This window comes from Siphateles boraxobius, unplaced genomic scaffold, assembly GCF_051911475.1.
Source record: "Siphateles boraxobius isolate OS27281-9 unplaced genomic scaffold, OSU_SipBor_1 8, whole genome shotgun sequence".
NCBI classification, from domain to species: domain Eukaryota; kingdom Metazoa; phylum Chordata; class Actinopteri; order Cypriniformes; family Leuciscidae; genus Siphateles; species Siphateles boraxobius.
Window position 1 is genome coordinate 21,056,946 of NW_027509208.1, and position 19,498 is coordinate 21,076,443.

General features: G+C 35.3%; 2 protein-coding genes and 1 non-coding gene across 4 annotated transcripts; 1 reads left to right on the plus strand and 2 right to left on the minus strand.

Moving 5' to 3' along the window:
- Window positions 1–710: 710 nt before the first annotated feature.
- On the minus strand, window positions 711–13,957 carry clmnb (calmin b). 2 transcript variants are annotated; one of them, XM_077220729.1, is made up of 12 exons: window positions 13,841–13,957; window positions 13,418–13,467; window positions 8,848–8,915; window positions 8,338–8,399; window positions 7,956–8,051; window positions 7,761–7,844; window positions 6,837–6,929; window positions 6,521–6,741; window positions 5,536–5,729; window positions 4,692–4,774; window positions 2,834–3,846; window positions 711–2,526 (listed from the first exon to the last, which is right to left on the minus strand). In XM_077220729.1, exons 3-12 carry the CDS (start codon window positions 8,912–8,914, stop codon window positions 2,415–2,417), a joined length of 2,025 nt encoding a protein of 674 aa, XP_077076844.1. In that variant the 5' UTR covers window position 8,915; window positions 13,418–13,467; window positions 13,841–13,957; the 3' UTR covers window positions 711–2,414. The 2 variants fall into 2 exon arrangements, with proteins under 2 accessions (XP_077076844.1, XP_077076843.1); XM_077220728.1 differs by having other exon boundaries at window positions 8,848–11,085.
- LOC143729865 (small Cajal body-specific RNA 13) lies at window positions 13,534–13,808 on the minus strand. The gene has a single exon (XR_013200121.1).
- Window positions 13,958–14,336: 379 nt separating the features above from the next.
- Window positions 14,337–18,298, plus strand: glrx5 (glutaredoxin 5 homolog (S. cerevisiae)). Its single transcript, XM_077219573.1, has 2 exons — window positions 14,337–15,063; window positions 17,805–18,298. Exons 1-2 carry the CDS (start codon window positions 14,769–14,771, stop codon window positions 17,972–17,974), a joined length of 465 nt encoding a protein of 154 aa, XP_077075688.1. The 5' UTR covers window positions 14,337–14,768; the 3' UTR covers window positions 17,975–18,298.
- The last annotated feature ends 1,200 nt before the right edge of the window (window positions 18,299–19,498 follow it).

A 19,498-nucleotide genomic window follows, 5' to 3' on the forward strand; every position in this document is an offset into this window, starting at 1 on the left:
GTAGCTAGAATAAAACGTGTTTTTTTTTTAATCAAAAAGGCTGGCGGTGGCAGGCAACTTTTAAAAAAAAATGCTGCAGGGTAAAGTTACAAATAAATAACACTGAACCTTGTTGCTCATGTTACATGGAAGGGCAGTTATATAGATATATATTAAAGGAACAGCAAAAGGCAATATTTATATAGTGCTGCAGGAATGATTTGTAAAACTCAAAAACAAGTCATTTTCTCCAATAGGCCTAATCCAAAACCCAGGGGTAAATACTATTGGCTTTTTGTTAAGGGAACCAATGTGGTATAGTAACTTCTAGGCTGGCCTACAAAATTACGCCATCCCTTGGTCACTGGGGTCTATATGAACCCAATCGACTTTTCCTTAGTAAAAAAAAAATGGTTCCCTTCAGGTTCCCTCAGTGGAATAAGATTTTGTGACTTGTCCTACATTATCTATCTATACACACACACAAACTGGGCTTGATTCGGTTGTTCTATAGGTATGTAAAAAAAAAAAAAAAAATTACACTTCTGGTCTTCGGGGTCAATATGACCCCACATTAAAATGAATGGGAAAAAAAAAAAAAAATCAATAAATCCAGAATATATCTGAAAATTTCCATACCACAATGAAGTCCTGGTACTAGAGCACAAATGCAATGTGGAACGAACTTGATCACTTGCACACACACGTGCACACAAACACACACACAGGTGTGACTCCAATAGAAAGCATTTTTATTGAAATTGGCAAATAAGATCAATAATTCCTGCATACATCTGAAAATTCTCACACATAAATGAGGGCCTGGTACTAGATCACTAATACAATGTGGAATGAACATTATCACACACACTTGTGCGCCCACACAGACACAAATACACACACAGATAGAGAGAGGTGTGACTGCAATAGAGAGCATTTTTTATGCTTTTTTTAATTTAGAAATTGGGAAATAAAATCAATAATTTCTGCATAAATCTAAAAATTTTCACACACAAATGAAGGTATGATATGAGAGCACAAATGTAATATGGAAAGAACGTGACTACACACACATAACATGCACACAGAGAGACACACAAACAAACAAACAAACAAACAGGTGTGACAGCAAAAGAGAGCATTTTTATAGAAATTGGGAAATAAAATCAATAATTCCAGCATGAATCTAAAAATGTTCACACATAAATGAAGACCTGGCATTAGAGAAAAAAACAAAGTGGAATGAGCATGATTACACACACACATGCACGTGCGTGCACACAAACACATAGACACACAGGTGTGTTTACTCTTCACTCCTGTTCATATTCGCCTATAGCTATTTGTTTTTTTGTTTTTATTTACTTTTTAAAAATGTATTTCTTATTCTAAAGTTAATAATTTGATACATTTTGATTATTGAAATAATATGTAATTGCAATCAAGTATTTTCTTTTAGTGGCAACATATGTGGCATTATTGCAAATTTATTTGGCATTACTGCAAATTTATATAGAATTATTGCAATAACAAGATACTTCAAAAGACCTCAAACAACAACAAAAATAATTCTAAACTTTGACAAAATACTGATTTAATGTATTTTAAACGTTTAAATATATATATTCATAACAAAAGCTGTTATAAGAGCACTAAGTCACATCCAGAAAAATTAATGGATCTCTATTGGGCCTCTGCTGGAAGTATATGGTAATTACACTTTAAGGCTAAACACATTTTATCTACAAAAAAAACATCTAACCAGCAGATGGCAGAATTATGCATCTAACACCTATATCAATATCCAGAAACAATTCCTATTTAAATTTGATCATCATTAATGTGCTTTTTTTTCATAAAAAATGTATATTTCATACTTATGCTAATGGTGTAGTGGAGGAATTCTGCAGTAAATAGGTAAAAAAGTACTTCATATCTCCCAAAACACAGCATTAATGAATAGATTAGAAGTAAACAACAAAAAAAAATATATTATTTGTATGATTAAAAATGTATATTGTTTGTACAATTACTCTATCAATTATTGGGGTCATATGGACCCCAAAGCCCTGAAGTGTAAACAGTAAATGAAGACCTTTTGAGGGTTAAGCACTCTATTTCTAAAAGTCATGCAAAACTAAATTATGACTTTTTGTTGAATGTTTAAACACTCTTTCAGACCTTTGACATGCTCTCACAATGTGATACTGACAATCCACATAGTCTACTTTAAGTCTGTAACTCTTCAACTGTAAATTCTTTATGTGATCTAAACCTATGATCTATGTGATCACTTTATGTAGAGGACCAGTTTTAGCACTGATCCTGACTTACAAACAGTGAGAAGTAGATAAACTGAGTTTGCGTGTGTGGAGGCACAGTATTGCACTTTGTTCAACTCTCCTTATAATTATATTGCTCCAGCATTGCTAGTTTTAACTTAATAGACTGAAGAAGTCCAGGTGAGGATATATAAGGCAGCAGTAGGCGATCACCCAGAGGAACAGAAGCACATGTAGTTCTTCCAGCTCATAACGACCCCCGTTCCTAAAACACAGAAAGAGGCGGTCATTAGTTATTATCAAAGCAAACAGGCTCATTTGGAAAAACGTACCTGTTGCAACATTTCTGCGGAATGATATTACGCTTATTGCATGTTTCGAAGTGAAATGTCTAGTGAGTGCCATTAAAAACATGTTCAGTTTTATCCAAAACAGATGAATGCAAATCTGCAGTGAATTGTTTGAATTGTATAGGTACGTTTTTGGAGTTTTGCAATATTGTATAGATAGAGGCACGTATTTCCAAATGAGCAGGTAATAAAATGTAGGCCTATGTAAAATATAATCCTAACCTCAAATGTGAAACTGCAGGTTCTTCGGTTATTCTATCCAAAACACTTTGATATAAAAAACTGTTTTGCTCATATTGGTCCTTTTCTGATAGACTATAATTTGCTTTGCAAGGGAAAAGGTCATTCTTATTAAGGTCATTGTCCACTTGCATATGATCAACACCATCACTGCAAGTCAGAGTAAATGCATCCAAGTAAATACTCTCCTTCATTTTGAATGAGCAGTCCCAGTCCAAACGTTCATCAGCAGATGATCTTGCAGTCTTTTCTGTGTTGTTTATACCAGTTTGAGTCATCGGCAGAGAGTCACAGTCCCTTTGGGACACAAGGATGTCCTTGACCTGTCCCAGTGTGCTTTCATCTGTACCTTTGCTATCACATGACATCAATGCATCCGTGGGTTTTAAATGACTCGGTGTATCACACAAATGACACAATGAGTTTCTTTCCCTACTTTGAGATTCAAGTGTACTGACAACATTTATACCAAACTCCATTCCCTGTGAATCCATGACTGTGTTTAATTCAAAGTCGACATTTGACACTATTCCAGCTTCTTTATGGTCCAGCTCTAAGATGTAGCTGTATGCGTCCTCCTCGTCTGAATCCAGCATTGACAGCGCATAAACGGCCTTTGAAACCTCAGAGCTGTTCCCATCATCCTCCAGGTTTACCATCAAGCCTTTTTTCCATTCTACGGAGTCACAACACTGCCCTCCAGTGGAGTCTGAGAAGGATTGTGCAGTTGACCAGCTGGAACTCTTCATGGTGAGGAAATGTTGAGGTATAGCAGATAAACCCACAGGGTTGTCTGAAGGACAGATAGGAAGTGACTCTGAGCTGAGCTCTTGATCTTGTTCTTCTTGGCAGGTCTCAGAAGGGTTATGAAGGCGTCTCAAAGCTTCAGCGGAGACATTAGATTGTGACACACAGCTAACCGAATCAATCCAAGGTCTGTCCCATCTTTCAATGGAGTTTGGTGTGCCTCTAGAGGAATCTGTTGACATACTGCCCTGCGAATCAGTGAATGCATCTTATTCTTTCTAAGAATTATCCTAGTTTGCTCGCGTATAAACATCACAATATTAAAATAATTGGTTCCATTGTGCTACATTAGGTTAATGTTATAGGTATTTTCTACCTTATAGTAAAAAAAAGTAAATAAAAAGGCAATTTCCACTTTTTAGTGGAGTACCTTATTTACTCGAAAGTGAGCTTCCAAACATTAGTGTGTCAACAATATATATATATATATATATATATTTTTTTTTTTGTAATTCTTGCCTTGAATCAAGATCTGTTGACACTATCTTTAGCAACTGAATGATGCAAAATTTTAAAACATTCACAAAAAATATATATATTTAATTCAAAATCATTCAGGGCTTAAAATAAATAAACACTACCTGGCCTCTGACATGCCAGTGGAATTCATTAATAGACAGTATTTCTGACATTTTGGAGTTGAATTATACATGGATGCATTATATTATGCATTATTTATATCACATGTGCTGTCACATTTGTCATTGTTTGGCAAATTTGCAACGGCAAAATTCAGTCATTTTAATAGGAATCCACATGATTGATGAATTTAACGTGAGGGTGGACTTTCCCCACACAAATTGCGCAATGGTTTCACATTGGTCACAAGAATGTGCAGAATTGATCAAGTAAGACTTGCTTGGTTTGAAATTCTGCAAAATGCAGCTAATGTGACCACATGTTTAGTCTTCTTGTCATATCTACTCACAATGTTATCATTCCAGATAAGCAAGTCTTAGTTAGCTTTACCTGTGACTTTATATGACCGGCCCTATTACGCAATCATTCATATGAAAGATAAACATATCCTCACCTCACCATGGCCTGGGAAACATTCAAGAAACTGGGCTACATAGGTGATGATGGACTGCTCATCTGGTGAATGCACTGCAACATCTAGTGAAAAAAAAAAAAAAAAAGGTCAGGTCAAATAACAAACACATCTGCTTGCGGTCCAGTTGCTTTGAAGGTGAATGAATCCCACACAAACATAAATTCTGCTTATTTGCTATCCAGTCACTTTGCTATACAATATTCACAGGCAATATTTACTGTAGTACAAAATACTGCAGTAAAATTCTGGGTCTGCTCATGTGTTTTTACAACATATTTATTTCTGAAGAGCGAAAGCAGGTCATGCAGCAATTAAGCATGTTCCCCTAGAAGGCACAGACAATACACAGCTATTCTTCAAGTAAAAGGAAGCGGATAGAGTGTGTGGTCCTGGCAAACCCTACGTTATGGAGACAAAATGGCAATTATGTCCCCACAAAGATGGGAATATCTGAAATCCTTGTCCTTGTGGGGACATTTTTTGGTCCCCATGAGGAAAATAGATTATAAATCATACAAAGTGATGTTTTTTTTGTTTGTTTTTTTTTAAAGTGGAAAGAGTTATGTGAGGAGTAGGTTTAGGGGTAGTGTTAGTGTAAGGGGATAGAATACACAGTTTGTACAGTATAAACATCATAATGCCTTTGGAGTGTCCCCATAAAACATGAAAAGCCAACATGAGTGAGTGTGTGTGTGTGTGTGTGTGTGTGTGTGTGTGTGTGTGTGTGTGTGTGTGTGTGTGTGTGTGTGTGTGTGTGTGTGTGTGTGTGTGTGTGTGTGTGTGTGTGTGTGTGTGTGTGTGTGTGTGTGTGTGTGTGTGTTACCATCTGGATCCAGCAGTGGAGGAATCCCCAGCCACTCATATGCAGCTGTGAAGGCTGTCTCCATGTTTACACGAGGCTCAGATGACAAAGCTTTCCTCATGTCCACAAATTTAGGACAGAAGAATTTAACCAGAGCCAAAAAAGCCATTCCGCTCCTCCAGCTCTTACCAAAATCATGAATTTCTACCCCATATCTGAAGGAAAATATTGAAACAGCATTTTCTAAGATTGAATACATTAGATTAAAGTCCATCCAATTAATTAATAAAAGCATAGATTTAAAAAAAAAAATCTAATCATTTTTGCTTTATGTTGTTCCAAAGCTGTCTTTCTTCTGTGTAAGTTCATGTTCTTTGTTCATGAAATTATACTTGATGTGGCAAAATGGATGCAAAAGCACAATGAAAGTGGTCCATACTCCATACAAAGTCATCTGGTAGTATTGAGTGAGCAACAGACTAAAATTCAAGTTATATTTACTGAACATCTTAAGATCCGTCCTTTATATCTAACTTGGTGTGTTCATAAGAGTTCATGAAAGAAGTACCGACGCTTTATTTGGAACAAATTGTTCTTTTGAGTTATTTGTTTTCAATCAATCGTTTAAACTGCTTCACAAACCCACTCTGAATGATTTGTTTACGAAGTTCAACACACTCACTCATGGTCCTCAGTTACAGCTCACTGGAGAAGGAGATTTGAAGTGAAAACAGAAAGCTACTGCATGGCTTTTAAAGGAATATAGCAAACAAAACAATGATTTTGTAGTGTTTTTTTAAGCTTGAAAGCATCAGTCTCCATTTCAATTTCAAGGAAAAGAGCGATCAGTTCATTCTTCAAACTGTCTCCTTTTGTGTTCCACAAAAGAAAAAAGGTTTGGAACTACATTGAAGGTGAGTAAATGATGACAAATACACAATATACCAATTTGCATAACAAGAAACACATTTGCCTTTATTGTGGCTGAGTAAATTAATTGACTTACATTGCTGTGCAGTTTTGCACCCAGCTAAGCAGAGTCTTTATGGCTGTACCGCGGTACTTGAGATTTTGAGAAGACCTTTTGCCTTTTGAGGGTAGAGTACCGAATATTTCATCTCCAGGTGATATTGGAGAACTACGACCTGAAGAATCACTGCCACAAGGTAATGACAGCAGACTGAAGGTGGAAGGGAATTTCTCTAGGTGTCCTGTAACCTGTTTAATCTTCGAATGGTAAAATAATTTAGCCACAACAAACACTCACTCACAAGAACAATGGAACTCTTTCATTACCATTACACAATGTTAGTGTGCTTTACCTGATAGTACACAATGATGTTCCAGATTAGCCTGAGAACAACTGAAGGATTGCCAAAAGCAATATCATTAGCGTCAATATTTATAAGACTCACCTGTGTGGAAACAATATAAATGGTTACATTTGAACATGACATATGTAAGGGAAAAATAGATATTGGGTCACTGTGATTTTGCCAAGACATGTTCCTGGATCAGCATCTTTTGTTGATCCTGGAACAACATTCCTTTCCCAAAATTTAGTCCTTACCCTATCCCTACCCATAAACCTAACCCTACCCATAACTTTTCCCTAAAATCAAAGGATTGACACTGATGTTGAAGCACCTTATCCTGATTCTAAGCCTAAACTTGACATAAACTGTAAACTTATCCCTCAAATCTGATTGGTTGATCTGAAAGTTGTTCCAGGATCAGCAAAGATGTTGATCCAGGAACATGTGGTACTTGGTTGAATCACGTTTGCCATAGATATTGATGGCTGTTTTATTAATTAGTTCTCTCATTGTAGTTAAATCGTTGTCACATACTAATTATTTCCCTTGTTTTATTTTATACAACATGGCCATAATTAAATTTGTGTCATAATTTACTCACCTTCAAGTTGTCCCAAGCCTGTATGAGTTTCTTTCTTCTTTTGTTGAACACAAAATATGATATTTTAAAGAATGTTGGTAACCAGACAGTTGATGGGCCCCATTGACTTCCATAGTATTTTACTATGGAATTCAATGGCTACCCTCAACTTGAAGGTGAGTAAATTATGACAAAATTTTAATTTTTGAGTGAACTATCCATTTAACTAAAATGAGGGAATTAATTCTTGGCCAATATATATATATATATATATATATATATATATATATATATCCCACCCGCTATGTATGTGATTTGGACATGGGGGAAAAAAATAAATTAGGACTTACATTTCTGTCCTCGAGGAAATTCAAGACCTTCGCAATATTGTTTAGTCTGAAGATGTGATGCGGGAATGGCCTGAATCTATCAAGCTAAAGCACATGAAAAACGCTTCTTATGTGTTTAGGAAAGCCACATGTATGTATTACAGAAGTATAATGATCAAACTTTGCATCTTTTGAGTAAAATATGTGATGACAAACCATATTGCAGCCCGACAGTTCCTCAAGAAGAGCCATGAGAACCTTTCCATCTTGAACATCAGTGAATAAGTTATTAACCTGTAAAGGTGGGTCACACTACAACACAGAAAGGAACTTAAATGAAGTAGATATGACAGTTAATGACTACTTTTAAATGTACAGTATGATAATTTCTCATTATTAATAAACAAACATGCTGACATTTTTACAAAAACAGCACCTTAAGACATTCAATACTTCTGTTGAAGTAATAGGTCTACTCATGGAAAATATTATGTAAACAAATGTATAATTTTAAAAAATCATATGTTGATTGGCCTTGTTGCATGTAAAAAACTAAATATGTTGATTGGCCTTGGAGTAGAAATAAGAAAATTCTCACTCTCTTCAAATGCATGTTGATCCACTTGGTAAAAGTTCTCTGTTGGACTGCCTGCTTCTCCTCTGTAAACAAATAAATCAAATTCAAGCTTTTTCTCAGAGCATGTGTACAACTTTCTGAGTCAACTTGTGTACATGCTGTCATTTCAGAACTATGTAACAGGTTTAGAGCAGGTGATAACAGGTATAAGCAGGTTCACAGAGTGAAATGAACGAGGAAGTTTGTCTTAAAAAAAGTTCCATTTTATTTTCAGACTTGTTTTTCAGAATGTTGTTTTATTTCCATTTCCATCATATTGTGTTTATAATATAATATAAAATAAGAAAAATACAAAATATTTTTTTAAACCTGTGTCAGAACAGGAAAATATAATTGATGACACAGAGCAAACTTGCCATTTAAAGCATTGTGTAATCATAAAAATATCCACTCAAAAATTATTTAAAGCATAAAGCATTATAAGAACTGTACATGTGAATTATGTATGTACACCGTTATGGATTCTTTTACCTTGGGCTCTTTTCGCGCACTTCTTGTCTTTAACACGTCCATCTCTCTTACTCGATGTTAAGGACATCCTAAACAGGACCAAGAAAACTTCTCAAAGTCACGAATATGCTCCAAGCATAGCTGAAATGACGCTACAGGAGAACATTTGAGGAAATCAAGTCGTCGGGTTTGAGAAGAGTGTTTTTGAGCGTCAAACGCCTGCCAGTACACGCCCGTCTCCTTCATACACATGTGAAAGCTCCTGCCAATCCTTTACTGCCTCCAGCCAATATTTAATATTCATAATCATGCTTTAACTGTTATGTGTTGACATTTTACCTATTCACTTTTAACAAATAAAACATGTGGATACTTGATTGGATGGTTTGCTCATAGTATAACTATCATTTGGGGGTTCAAGTTTCTTTTCTTTTTTGTAAAAGAAAATCTTAATCCTCATCATTAAAGGATATTTTAACACTAAGGGGCCATTTTCAACTAAAAACTGAAAAGTTTACACAACAACAGGGATTCAGGGGACCTGGAAATGCAAACTTTTGGAAATCTGTTTTCAAAGAGCAAGTTTTTGAAAACGATACTGTTCTCGTCCCCATGTAAACGACAAAAATGCTAATTTGTGAAAACAGCGACGTCATGCACATGCGTATTACATGTTCAGTCTATAAGCTTTCTTTACAAAATCACATCGCCAACTACTGGCCTGGTATGAATAATACAGCGTTTTCCGTTGTTTTCGCGAATCATCGTGAACAGTATCGTTTTGATAATGTTATCGTCTGTGCGCAAAAAAACTGCTAAAAGTCAATGACAGTGTGTTTTTGTCGCCTTATAAATTGGGTAGTGGGTTAATGTCTTCATACAATTAAATGTGCCTGAATGTCAATGCATGAAATACCAAAACATAACTAGTGCCATTTATTTTAAAGAAATGTACCACCATGATACACTTCATAGAAAGACAGTTAGGTTTTACAATATAAACACTATTGAAATAGTTTAAATATAAATGTATTGTCACCATGAAATCAAAATAGACCAGTCTAAAAATTGACAATTTAACTAGGATAGACATCACAATAGGGAAGAAAAGACTATCACAACTTCCGTTTCATCCTGACTTTAAGACAATACGAATTTGGACACTTTGGCTGTGTCCTCTTTTTTTGTATGCCCTTCCCTCTATCTAATTCAGTTAGATGTACATTATTGCTTACGTTGCACGAGTGCCCACTATTGGGTAAATTAAGTGTGAGTACTGAAAGTTGATTGTGACGTCACAATCGTGTTGAATTGTCTATGGATATGCCTGAAGTGTACATATGAGAAGACTCGCTCCCTCAGTCAAAACCTGTCCAAATAAACTTCCCTCGTCCACTTGACAAAGTTGAACACGGATCAAAATGGTGGCAGGGATACCCCCAAGGGGAAGTGCAAAATTCTATGAATTATGTAAGTTTACTCTTTGCTAGTCTTAAGAATAAGTTTGATTCATAAAGGTTCCAAAGTGTTAAGACTAGGTTAAAACATTACTTTGTATGATTTATAAATTATTTTAGAGTGCTGGAGAGGTATCCTAACCTAGTTAAGAGTAACAAGATGGCAGCAGAGAGGAGACCACACACTTTCCATCAAAGATATGATGAAAGTGCAAAGGTTTTTGTTTTGTTTTTAATTACCTTACAAGTTCCCTTAAACCCAAAAAGATGACCTCAAAATGTGAGGAAACTATTTTATTTTTTATATTTCAAAATATGAAGAACAAAAACTAAACTTAGTGAAGGTTTTTATCTGACAAAATTATTTGGCAAAAAACAAAAAAAGGGCAAACTACAGCTACAGGTTTTAGAAAAACTCATAGCTCCAGGAAAAAGAATACATTTACAACATAATCAGTTATTATTTCACTGGTTCTCTCCTGTTTTTGCATGTGTTCTTTGCTTGATTCATTGTGTCATGTTTCATTGGGTCATCACAAATTAAACAATTGACTCAAAGCACAACTACACAATATCCTTACAAAATCATTAATACATTTTTTTGTAATATTTGGATAAAGGGTGAATATTTAAATTTTCCTAGGCAGCTCAACACTTTTGCCCAGTACTGTATGGCAGTTCATTAACTTTCTAACTGATCATCAAACCATGCGACAAAAGCAAGCCACGTTTATGAGGATTGCTAATTTCCCTGCAGTTGTTGAAGCCGTTGATGGATCTCATGTTTGCATCATTACTCCAACTGTAAATGAGGAAACATGCATCAATAGAAAAGGATTCCATAGCATTAACACTTTAAAAAAGGTTTCATTTATATTTTTTTACATACATTTAAGAATTAAAAATACAGTTCAGTGTCTTTATTAAGTGATTTTATTATAATTACATTAAATAATTGGTGCCATGCTGCTGTGACTTCACCCTTAAAGGCTCGCTATTGGATGATTCATTGGCTGAGGGTGGCCATTTTGGGTTGACATCATTGTAATCCTTAGTCCAAAACACTCAAGTGCCACTTCATTCAGCGCTTAAGAATCAGTCTTAAACTTTGCTGAAAGTTGCTTTTAGCTTCTTTATAAAAGTCTCCTACTCTTAGACAACACCTTTTTACTAAGACTTTTTTGATACTCAAGACTATTTCTGAGAAGTTTTAAGCATACAGGCCCTGCTAAAAAAAAAACTTTGCAAGAGACCATAAAGTTTCTCAGGGGAAAACAAAAGTTTTTCGAGGTAACGCAAAGGTTTTGCGATTGAATCAGAGCCACCAGGCACTGTTTTATGCAAATGAATGGCCAGATCACATTAAAGAATTTTCTGTTAGAACGGTGTCATGTTAGCTGCCCCTAAGTTAAAGGGGCATTCGGCAACTCTAGCTATTTCTTCGCTGATTTTCACTTTTGTCGTCATGTTTTTTCAGCGAGCTCCCCCTACAGCTGTGAGGCGTATATTTCACAACAATGTCGTAAAAAAAACTCACTTGCAGCACCCTCCTCCCCCTTTCTACCGCTGCTCATGTGCATTTGTTATTATCGGAGCCGGCCAACTTTATCGTGTGGAGCTATGTCTACCGAGGTGGGTAATACATCATACACATCGAGGGCTGCGTGTGTGTTTATGTCGAATTGCTGTAAAGCAGTCTGTGTTTCTCACTCGTTCTCGCTTCTCACGAGACTTCCTATTTCCAACTTACGTTAGTCCCCATGTTGCAAGGTTGGTTTTCCGCCTAGGAATGCTGGGGGGAGCGGGGAAAGTCACCATTCTCACCAGAACAGGTTATTAAACCATCCAAATGATTTCTAAATGGTTTTATTAAGTTGAAATAGTTGTTGAATGCCCCTTAATAACTAATGATCGTTGCAACGGAAGTGAATCAATCAAAACTAACTTTAGCTGGACAATAACTTTATTCTAGAGCTGCTGTAAAGCCAAAACAATCTCTGTTACTTAAATTTCCTATCATCACTCTAAAGCTGCTTTGAAACAGTCCATATTGTTAAAAGCACTATAATAAATGAAGGTGATCTGACTGGAAAAGCATTGAAACATTTTTTCCACCATGTCCATATAGGGGAGTCCATATGAAAAACTGATGAACAACACCTGTGTGAACTTGAGGAGAACCAACTTCGTACACTAAACGTCACCATGTGAGCAGCAGAGCTCAGATTGCGAATGTTTTTTTGTTTTTTTTTAATCCGTCCGGGCCATTATTATTTTTTAATAGCGCAGGTTAAAATACGGGAGATTTACGGGAAAATACTAATACGGGAGGACGGCGGGAAAGAAGGGTTAAATACGGGACTTTCCCGGCCAAAACGGGATACTTGACAGGTATGCTCGTTAGTCAGCTAGAAAAATTAACTCTAGAGAGGAGCATTTTGCTAAATATATGCACCATATTACATATGCATTTTATGTTATTTTATAATTATTTTATGTTTTTCAATATTTAATGCATCTTTGAATAAATCTGGCAAGTTTTTTATGACAGCCACCATTTAAATATTTATATTTCATATAACTTTATTATTAGAAAAATAAATAAAATTGTAATGGTTTGTATACAAATCAGTAAATCTTTACCTTTAATATTAGGCTATAGTAGGCTAATGAAACAATTTTAATGATACAACTGACTCCCATAGTTTACAGCATGTTAAGAGATTTGTTTTCCTTGAGAAAATTTGCCATGTATTGTACCTGATATCCAAAATAATCAATATTGAATCGAATCGAATCGTAATCGAATCGAATTGCAAGCTTATGTATCGAAATAGAATCGAATTGTGAAATTTGTTTCAATACCCAGCCCTAGTGTAGATAGTGGCTAATTTTATAACCCAAGGAAGCCAGGCCTCAGACATAAACAAATGCACCTTCATGAACTAACTTACTCATGCATGAATGAAAATTACTATGTTCAGAGTTTACCCAAAGAATAAACAATTTTGCTGGATGGCTAAATTTAGATACCTCAGAAACACTTGATTGATTATGGTAGGGGGGAAACAAAACGCATATTTTATTGAACGAATAAAATGAAGTAAAGTCAATAAAACGTTTACAAAACAAACCTTTACACATTACTGATATTATGGCGAGCAAAGTTGGAATCCGGAAGAACCTACGGATATAGAAAACAGTCTGAATTAGTCAATGTAAGGTTTTTCCTCCATTCACAACAAAGTTTCACTGTGGCAATTTGAAGTGTCTGAAAGGCGCACAGATCTCCTGCCAGACAATATCTGACTGCCGCCGCTGTATTACTCTGCCTGTTTTGAAATTGGTAACGGTATAAAACAAACCATTACCGCTGTGGAAACAGGACGAGATTTGTTGAAAGAATATCGCACGTAAACCTTCAAAGTCTAGAGAAGTCACGCCTTTTGCTCCTTCATTTTAATTTATGCAGCCTCGTCGATTCTCCAGCCACTTCAGGCGGAGACGGGATCGCGAGACTGCACTTTATATGTAGACAAATGTAGCTTAAATCTTACTTATAAGATGTAAGAAAATCCGCGCGGTTTGCAACAACCGCAGACTTTATTTCATCAACCCGAACACGAACTATATAACTTCTTCTTCTTCTCTTCTTCGTTTTTAACGGCGTTTGCAACCAGCTTTTGGTGCATTACCGCCACCTTCTGCAACACGAACTAATAGCAAGATGCACTTAAAGATCAAAGACTGAATCCGTGACTGAATCATTCGGCTCTTTGTTTGCGCTTAATCGGTTGAATCGTTTAAACAAACAAACGAACGATTCTTTAATCCGTTCGAGCAATGTCGAGTGATTGTTTTTACTTGTTATAAATTACAATTATGACAAAATTAAAACTAGATTATATAGTGTTTTAAATGGCTGTGTGTTTTATGAGCGGAATCACTGCAAATTAACTGCAATTCTGGCAACATAGAGGAATCACTGAATCGTTTTTTTTTTAAAATCAATCTTTAAAAGAGTTTCAAAGAACCGATTCTCAGAAATGAGTTGGAGCAGAGCCCGTCTTCTCTGGTTGGAGGGTTGGAGCATGTACGTACCGGAAGAAACAATGTCAGCGTTATTCTAACCGGATGTAAATGCCTCCATTAATTACTTCTTACAAAAAAATGGCGTTTTTAAATTACAGTGATTGTACGTGTAATAGTAGATACATATTTTACTTCGCTAAAATAGAAGCTGTCAAGAGATAAAAAGCAACTTGTGTAACCTTCACGACTGACGTATGATTCAACCAATCACAGAGGATAAGAAAAAGACGAGAACCAATAGCTTTCATCCATTGAGTGTTTATTCTCGAAGAGGCGGAGCTTACGTTTAGTGAGTTTCTACGGCGAGGTTCTGTCACTGTGGCGTCAGTTAAAGGACGTGACACACATACACAAACCACTTAAAATCTTCATCAAACCCTTCAGACTTGTACAATGAACAACATTCTCAGATCTACAGCCCAGTGTCTTCGACCGGGCGCGTGGCATTACAGAACAGCGCAGAATAATGGAGAGGTGCTGTCTGGTTGGGCCCGCCTCATGTGTTCCTCGGCGGGCCAGAAGAACATGGAGGAGATGGTGAAGAAGGACAAGGTGGTGGTCTTCATGAAAGGCACTCCTGTTCAGCCCATGTGCGGCTTCAGCAACGCCGTCGTTCAGATCCTCAGAATGCACGGAGTCGACAGCTACGCTGCTTATAACGTGCTGGATGATCAGGATATCAGAGAAGGTCAGTGGCTGGTCATTGTTGTTTGAAAAGTTTTTGGAGTTTAAAACCCTACACAATTTGATATAACCTTAGGCTTGGACGACGTTTTTTCTTCTTAAACGTGTGACATACTAAAAAAAGGAGTGACACCTTTTTGGAAAAATCAATTTTAAGCTGCCAAATATTAATCATAAAATCAAGAAACGTTTTCGTAATGATGGCTTAGTTAGTATCGCATAATAATGGGAAACTTTCTTATTATGTGTATGTAGTAATACTTTTTTGGGAAAATATAATAATGACTTCCTATCTCAAAAGAATGACACGTTATTATGAGAAAGTTTCTCAGTATTATTACATGAAAGCTTCAAATTATTAAAACGTATATTATTATGAGATGAGTCATTATTACTAGTCAGTTTATCATTATTATGAGATGTTAAGTAATTATTACGAAATAGCCTATTAATGAGGAACTACACTGCAAAAAATGCTTTTCTAACTTAGTATTTTTGTCTTGTTTCCAGTCTAAATATCGAACATTTCTTAAATCAAGACATTTACTAAAGTAGAAAAATGACATAAGATGTTACGTTTTGTTCTCTGGGGGGAAACATACAAATTGAGTGAGTTTTTGCTTAGAACAAGCTAAATTATCTGCCAATAAGGTAAGAACAATTATCTTGTTTCTGTTTGAATTAAGATTATTATTATTACCCCCTTGGCAGATAATTTTGCTTTTTTTAAGCATCAACTCGCTTAATTTTGATTAATTACCCAGGCAAACAGGACATTATATCTTATGTCATTTTACTCATCTAGTAAATGCATCTTGAAGAATTTTTTGATATTTGGACTGGAAACAAGACAAAAATACTAAGTTAGAAAAGCATTTTTAGCAGTGTAAGTCATTATTATGAGAAAGTTTCTCATTTTATTAGAAACCAAGGTTTCTAATTATTACCAAGGTTTCTCATTATTATGAGATATTGAGTCATTATTATGTGAAAGTATCTCATTATGATGATCCTAATATGGGATATTAATGAGAAGCTTTTTATTAAAGAAAAAAAATATTGTCACAATTATGTGATGTTTCCTTGTGATAATGACTTGACATCTCACAATAATAATTAACTATCTAATTATAAAAAGGTTTCTCATAATTATGAGAAAACGTCTAATATAAATACTTAGTTTCTCATTATTATGAGATGTCAAGCAATTATTATGAGAACGTGTCTTATTATTATGTTGATCCATTATTGCAGGATATTAATGAGAAGCTTTTTTGTAAAAAAAAACTCATTAAGAAAGTGTCACATATGGCCCTGATTGTGATGTTTCCTTTTAATAAAAACATCTCAAAATAATAATCAGAAATGTTCTCATAATAATGATTTGGTTTCTCACTATTACGAGATGTTAAGTCATTATTATAAGAAAGACTCAATTTTTTCATTATTATGAGAATTTTTCAGTATTATGTTGATCCATTATCACGGGATCTTAACCTCATTCTTATGCAATGTTTCCTTGTAATAATGACTTGACATCCGCGATAATAGAAACTAACTTATTATGAAAAAGTTTCTAATTAATATTAGAAAACATCTCCTATTAATCAGAAACATTCTCATAATAATGACTTAGTTTCTCATTATTTCGATATGCCGAGTCATTATAAAGAGAAGGTTTCTAAATATTAGGCTATGATTTGCTGAATTACACTTTTTTTTACCCCACTTTGACAGAAATGAGCTTCCATACAATGCATTTTAGTTTGGGTCTAAAACTTGGTTCTAGACGTGGTTAGTCTGATAATACAGCACAAGTAGTTTAACGGCACCAGCAGTCACCCGGTCAGCTCTGATTGCCATTATCAGTTTTGCGCAGCAGGAAGAAAGGGGTGTTAGCCTAACCCTTAAAAGGTAAGTTCGGCGTTTTACAAGTAAAGCCCTTTTTTAAGATTGTTTCTGGTGAAATCGAACGGTTAAAATTAAAATTTGGACACATGCTGCTGTCCTGACAATTTTCGGTTTTTATGTTAGCACCCCCCCACCTATACAATGGTTTCATAGGGGCACTGGAACAATCATTCATATAAACGCATTCAACTTTAGTTTACAAAGACGTGAAACTCACTGAGTGGTCTGGGGCGTTCACTGATATACTCACACAAAAATCGCTGCAAAAGAAGCTTTCCAACAGGTTTTATCGTAGTTTTTTGAAGAATGTCCGGTTGTGAGGCGTTTGGAAAAATAGGTCCACAGTTTTACAACGAATGGTAAAACACCTGTTGGAAAGCATCTTTTGCAGCGATTTTTGTGTGAGTATATCAGAGAACACCCCAGACCACTCAGTGAGTTTCACGTCTTTGTAAACTAAATTTTAATGCGTTTATATGAATGATTGTTCCAGTGCCCCTATGAAACCATTGTATAGGTGGGGGGGTGCTAACACAGAAACCGAAAATTCTCGGGACAGCAGCATGTGTCCAAATTTTAATCTTAACCGTTCGATTTAATCAGAAATGATCTTAAAACAGGGCTTTACTTGTACAACGCTGAACTTACCCTTTAAACCCCTGAGGTTAGTTTCCAAAGAGTAAAGTCTAGACTGAAATGCTTGAGTGGAATTAAAAAGAGAATAAGGAAATCCAGGTCACGTAAAATGTTTTCCAGAGTTGTGCATTTAAAAGTTAAGCACTAAAAAAATGATTTTGTCTGTTTACTGACATGCGGTATTGTTCCACCCGAAAGGAATAAAGTCGTTCTCCAACTGGCCGACGATTCCACAGGTGTACTTCAACGGGGAGTTTGTCGGGGGCTGCGATATTCTTCTTCAGATGCATCAGAGCGGCGACCTGGTAGAGGAACTTCAGAAGCTGGGAATCAGATCAGCTCTCCTGGATCAAGAAAAACAGTCCTAGTCAGCGGTCACATATGTAGGATGATTGTCCATTGATGTAAACTTCTCAAAGGTTGACTTATGAAGGGGGATTTGACCTGCTGAAGTCCAAACTAATGGATATGATGTCAAAACTCCCAAATCCTATAAAATCACTGTAAAACACTTGACATAGAATTAACGTATTTCACATATGATGATTACATTTCTATTGCAGTATGCTTGCCTTTATTTCAATTACTCTAATGTTAGACCACTGCATATTTAAATGTTGTATTTTGAAATATATTATTGCATGTATTTTAGATGTATATCAGATTTTTTGTCAATAAAATAATTTAAAGCACCCATTGTTTGTAAGTAAATCTGTTGGGTGTGACGCAAGATTATGAATTCTGCGTAACTAAAGTCATTGCAAAGAATGTGCTCGTTGATTCAGGTTTTCATCTTCCTCATTCTTTAAAGCCTCCTCAAAATGAGTCTTGTCTAAAAACATGCTTGGAAGTTGTCCTGTTGTAGATTCTTTGCACTCGTATAAGATGTTGAAATATTTTGGGTCAAGGTATCTACTTGGCTTTAATGTTGAGACGTAGTTTAAAGATTTCTTTCATCAGTTATGTGTGATATAATACATGGACATGTCCTATTTGATACTGAAGTGTAAAGAGCTTCATCTTGTTGATTGTTTCAATGTTTGTATCTTTGACAAATTTGGAAATTTATAATAATCATGAAGGACGTTAATCAAAAAGTAGGTCTAAAGAATAAGATTTGAATTGACAAATAACATTTCAAGTATATTGGAGTTAGTGATGATTGTAGCTTCACGTGTGTCCACTAGAGGACGCAATAGTCTTACAGTTGTTTTCTGACTCATTAAGGATAGATGTCTGAAAAGAGTGAGTTTCTATTATAAAAAGGAAAAAAATAGTTTAGAAATGACTTAATTTTAATTTTTTTATGAAAATTATTTGATTCCAGGTGGTTCTGAAAAACATATTTAAGTTTTTAAATGTTTCAAGGGAAATTACAAATAATTATTGTTTTAATATTTTTTGTTTTATATTTAAAGTTTTTTTAAAAAAATTTATACTTGGTCTATATGTGTACCTTCATTATAATGCCAGACTCTTTAAATTGACATTGAGTTTAATTTAAAAATAAAAAATTAAATAGAAACACAAATTTTAAAGTCAAATCATACAGGAGGTATTTAAGTCTTTATTCTTAAATAAATTAATAGATTGAGATGTGGAAATGTATTAGGCGAGGTTACATGGTAACACCTTTCTTTATTCCTTTTTCTTAAATGGTAAACCATGCCTGACTTGTCATTTTCACCATCCTCTCAAAAGTGTTCATAACCCAGCACTCCTTCTCCCTCTGAGCTGGTTGCTAGGCAACACCACAGCTGTGTCTGAATTTGCCCCCATACCCTTAAATAAGGGCACTATTTGAGGGGACAGCCATTTGTAGTTGTGTCCGAAACAATGCTCTTAAAAAAAAATATATATATATATATTAATATATATATATATATATATAT

What these genes read in the sequence shown, in the direction of transcription:
- clmnb (XM_077220729.1), bottom strand. Translation starts at nt 8,914, where the DNA reads ATGTCCTTAACATCGAGTAAGAGAGATGGACGTGTTAAAGACAAGAAG. An exon ending in ACATCATTGTGTACTATCAG is followed by an intron (nt 6,742 to 6,836) that starts GTAAAGCACACT and finishes TACCATTCGAAG; the next exon opens with ATTAAACAGGTTACAGGACA. An exon ending in GTTTCCCAGGCCATGGTGAG is followed by an intron (nt 3,847 to 4,691) that starts GTGAGGATATGT and finishes ACTGATTCGCAG; the next exon opens with GGCAGTATGTCAACAGATTC.
- glrx5 (XM_077219573.1), top strand. Translation starts at nt 14,769, where the DNA reads ATGAACAACATTCTCAGATCTACAGCCCAGTGTCTTCGACCGGGCGCG. An exon ending in TGATCAGGATATCAGAGAAG is followed by an intron (nt 15,064 to 17,804) that starts GTCAGTGGCTGG and finishes TCCACCCGAAAG; the next exon opens with GAATAAAGTCGTTCTCCAAC.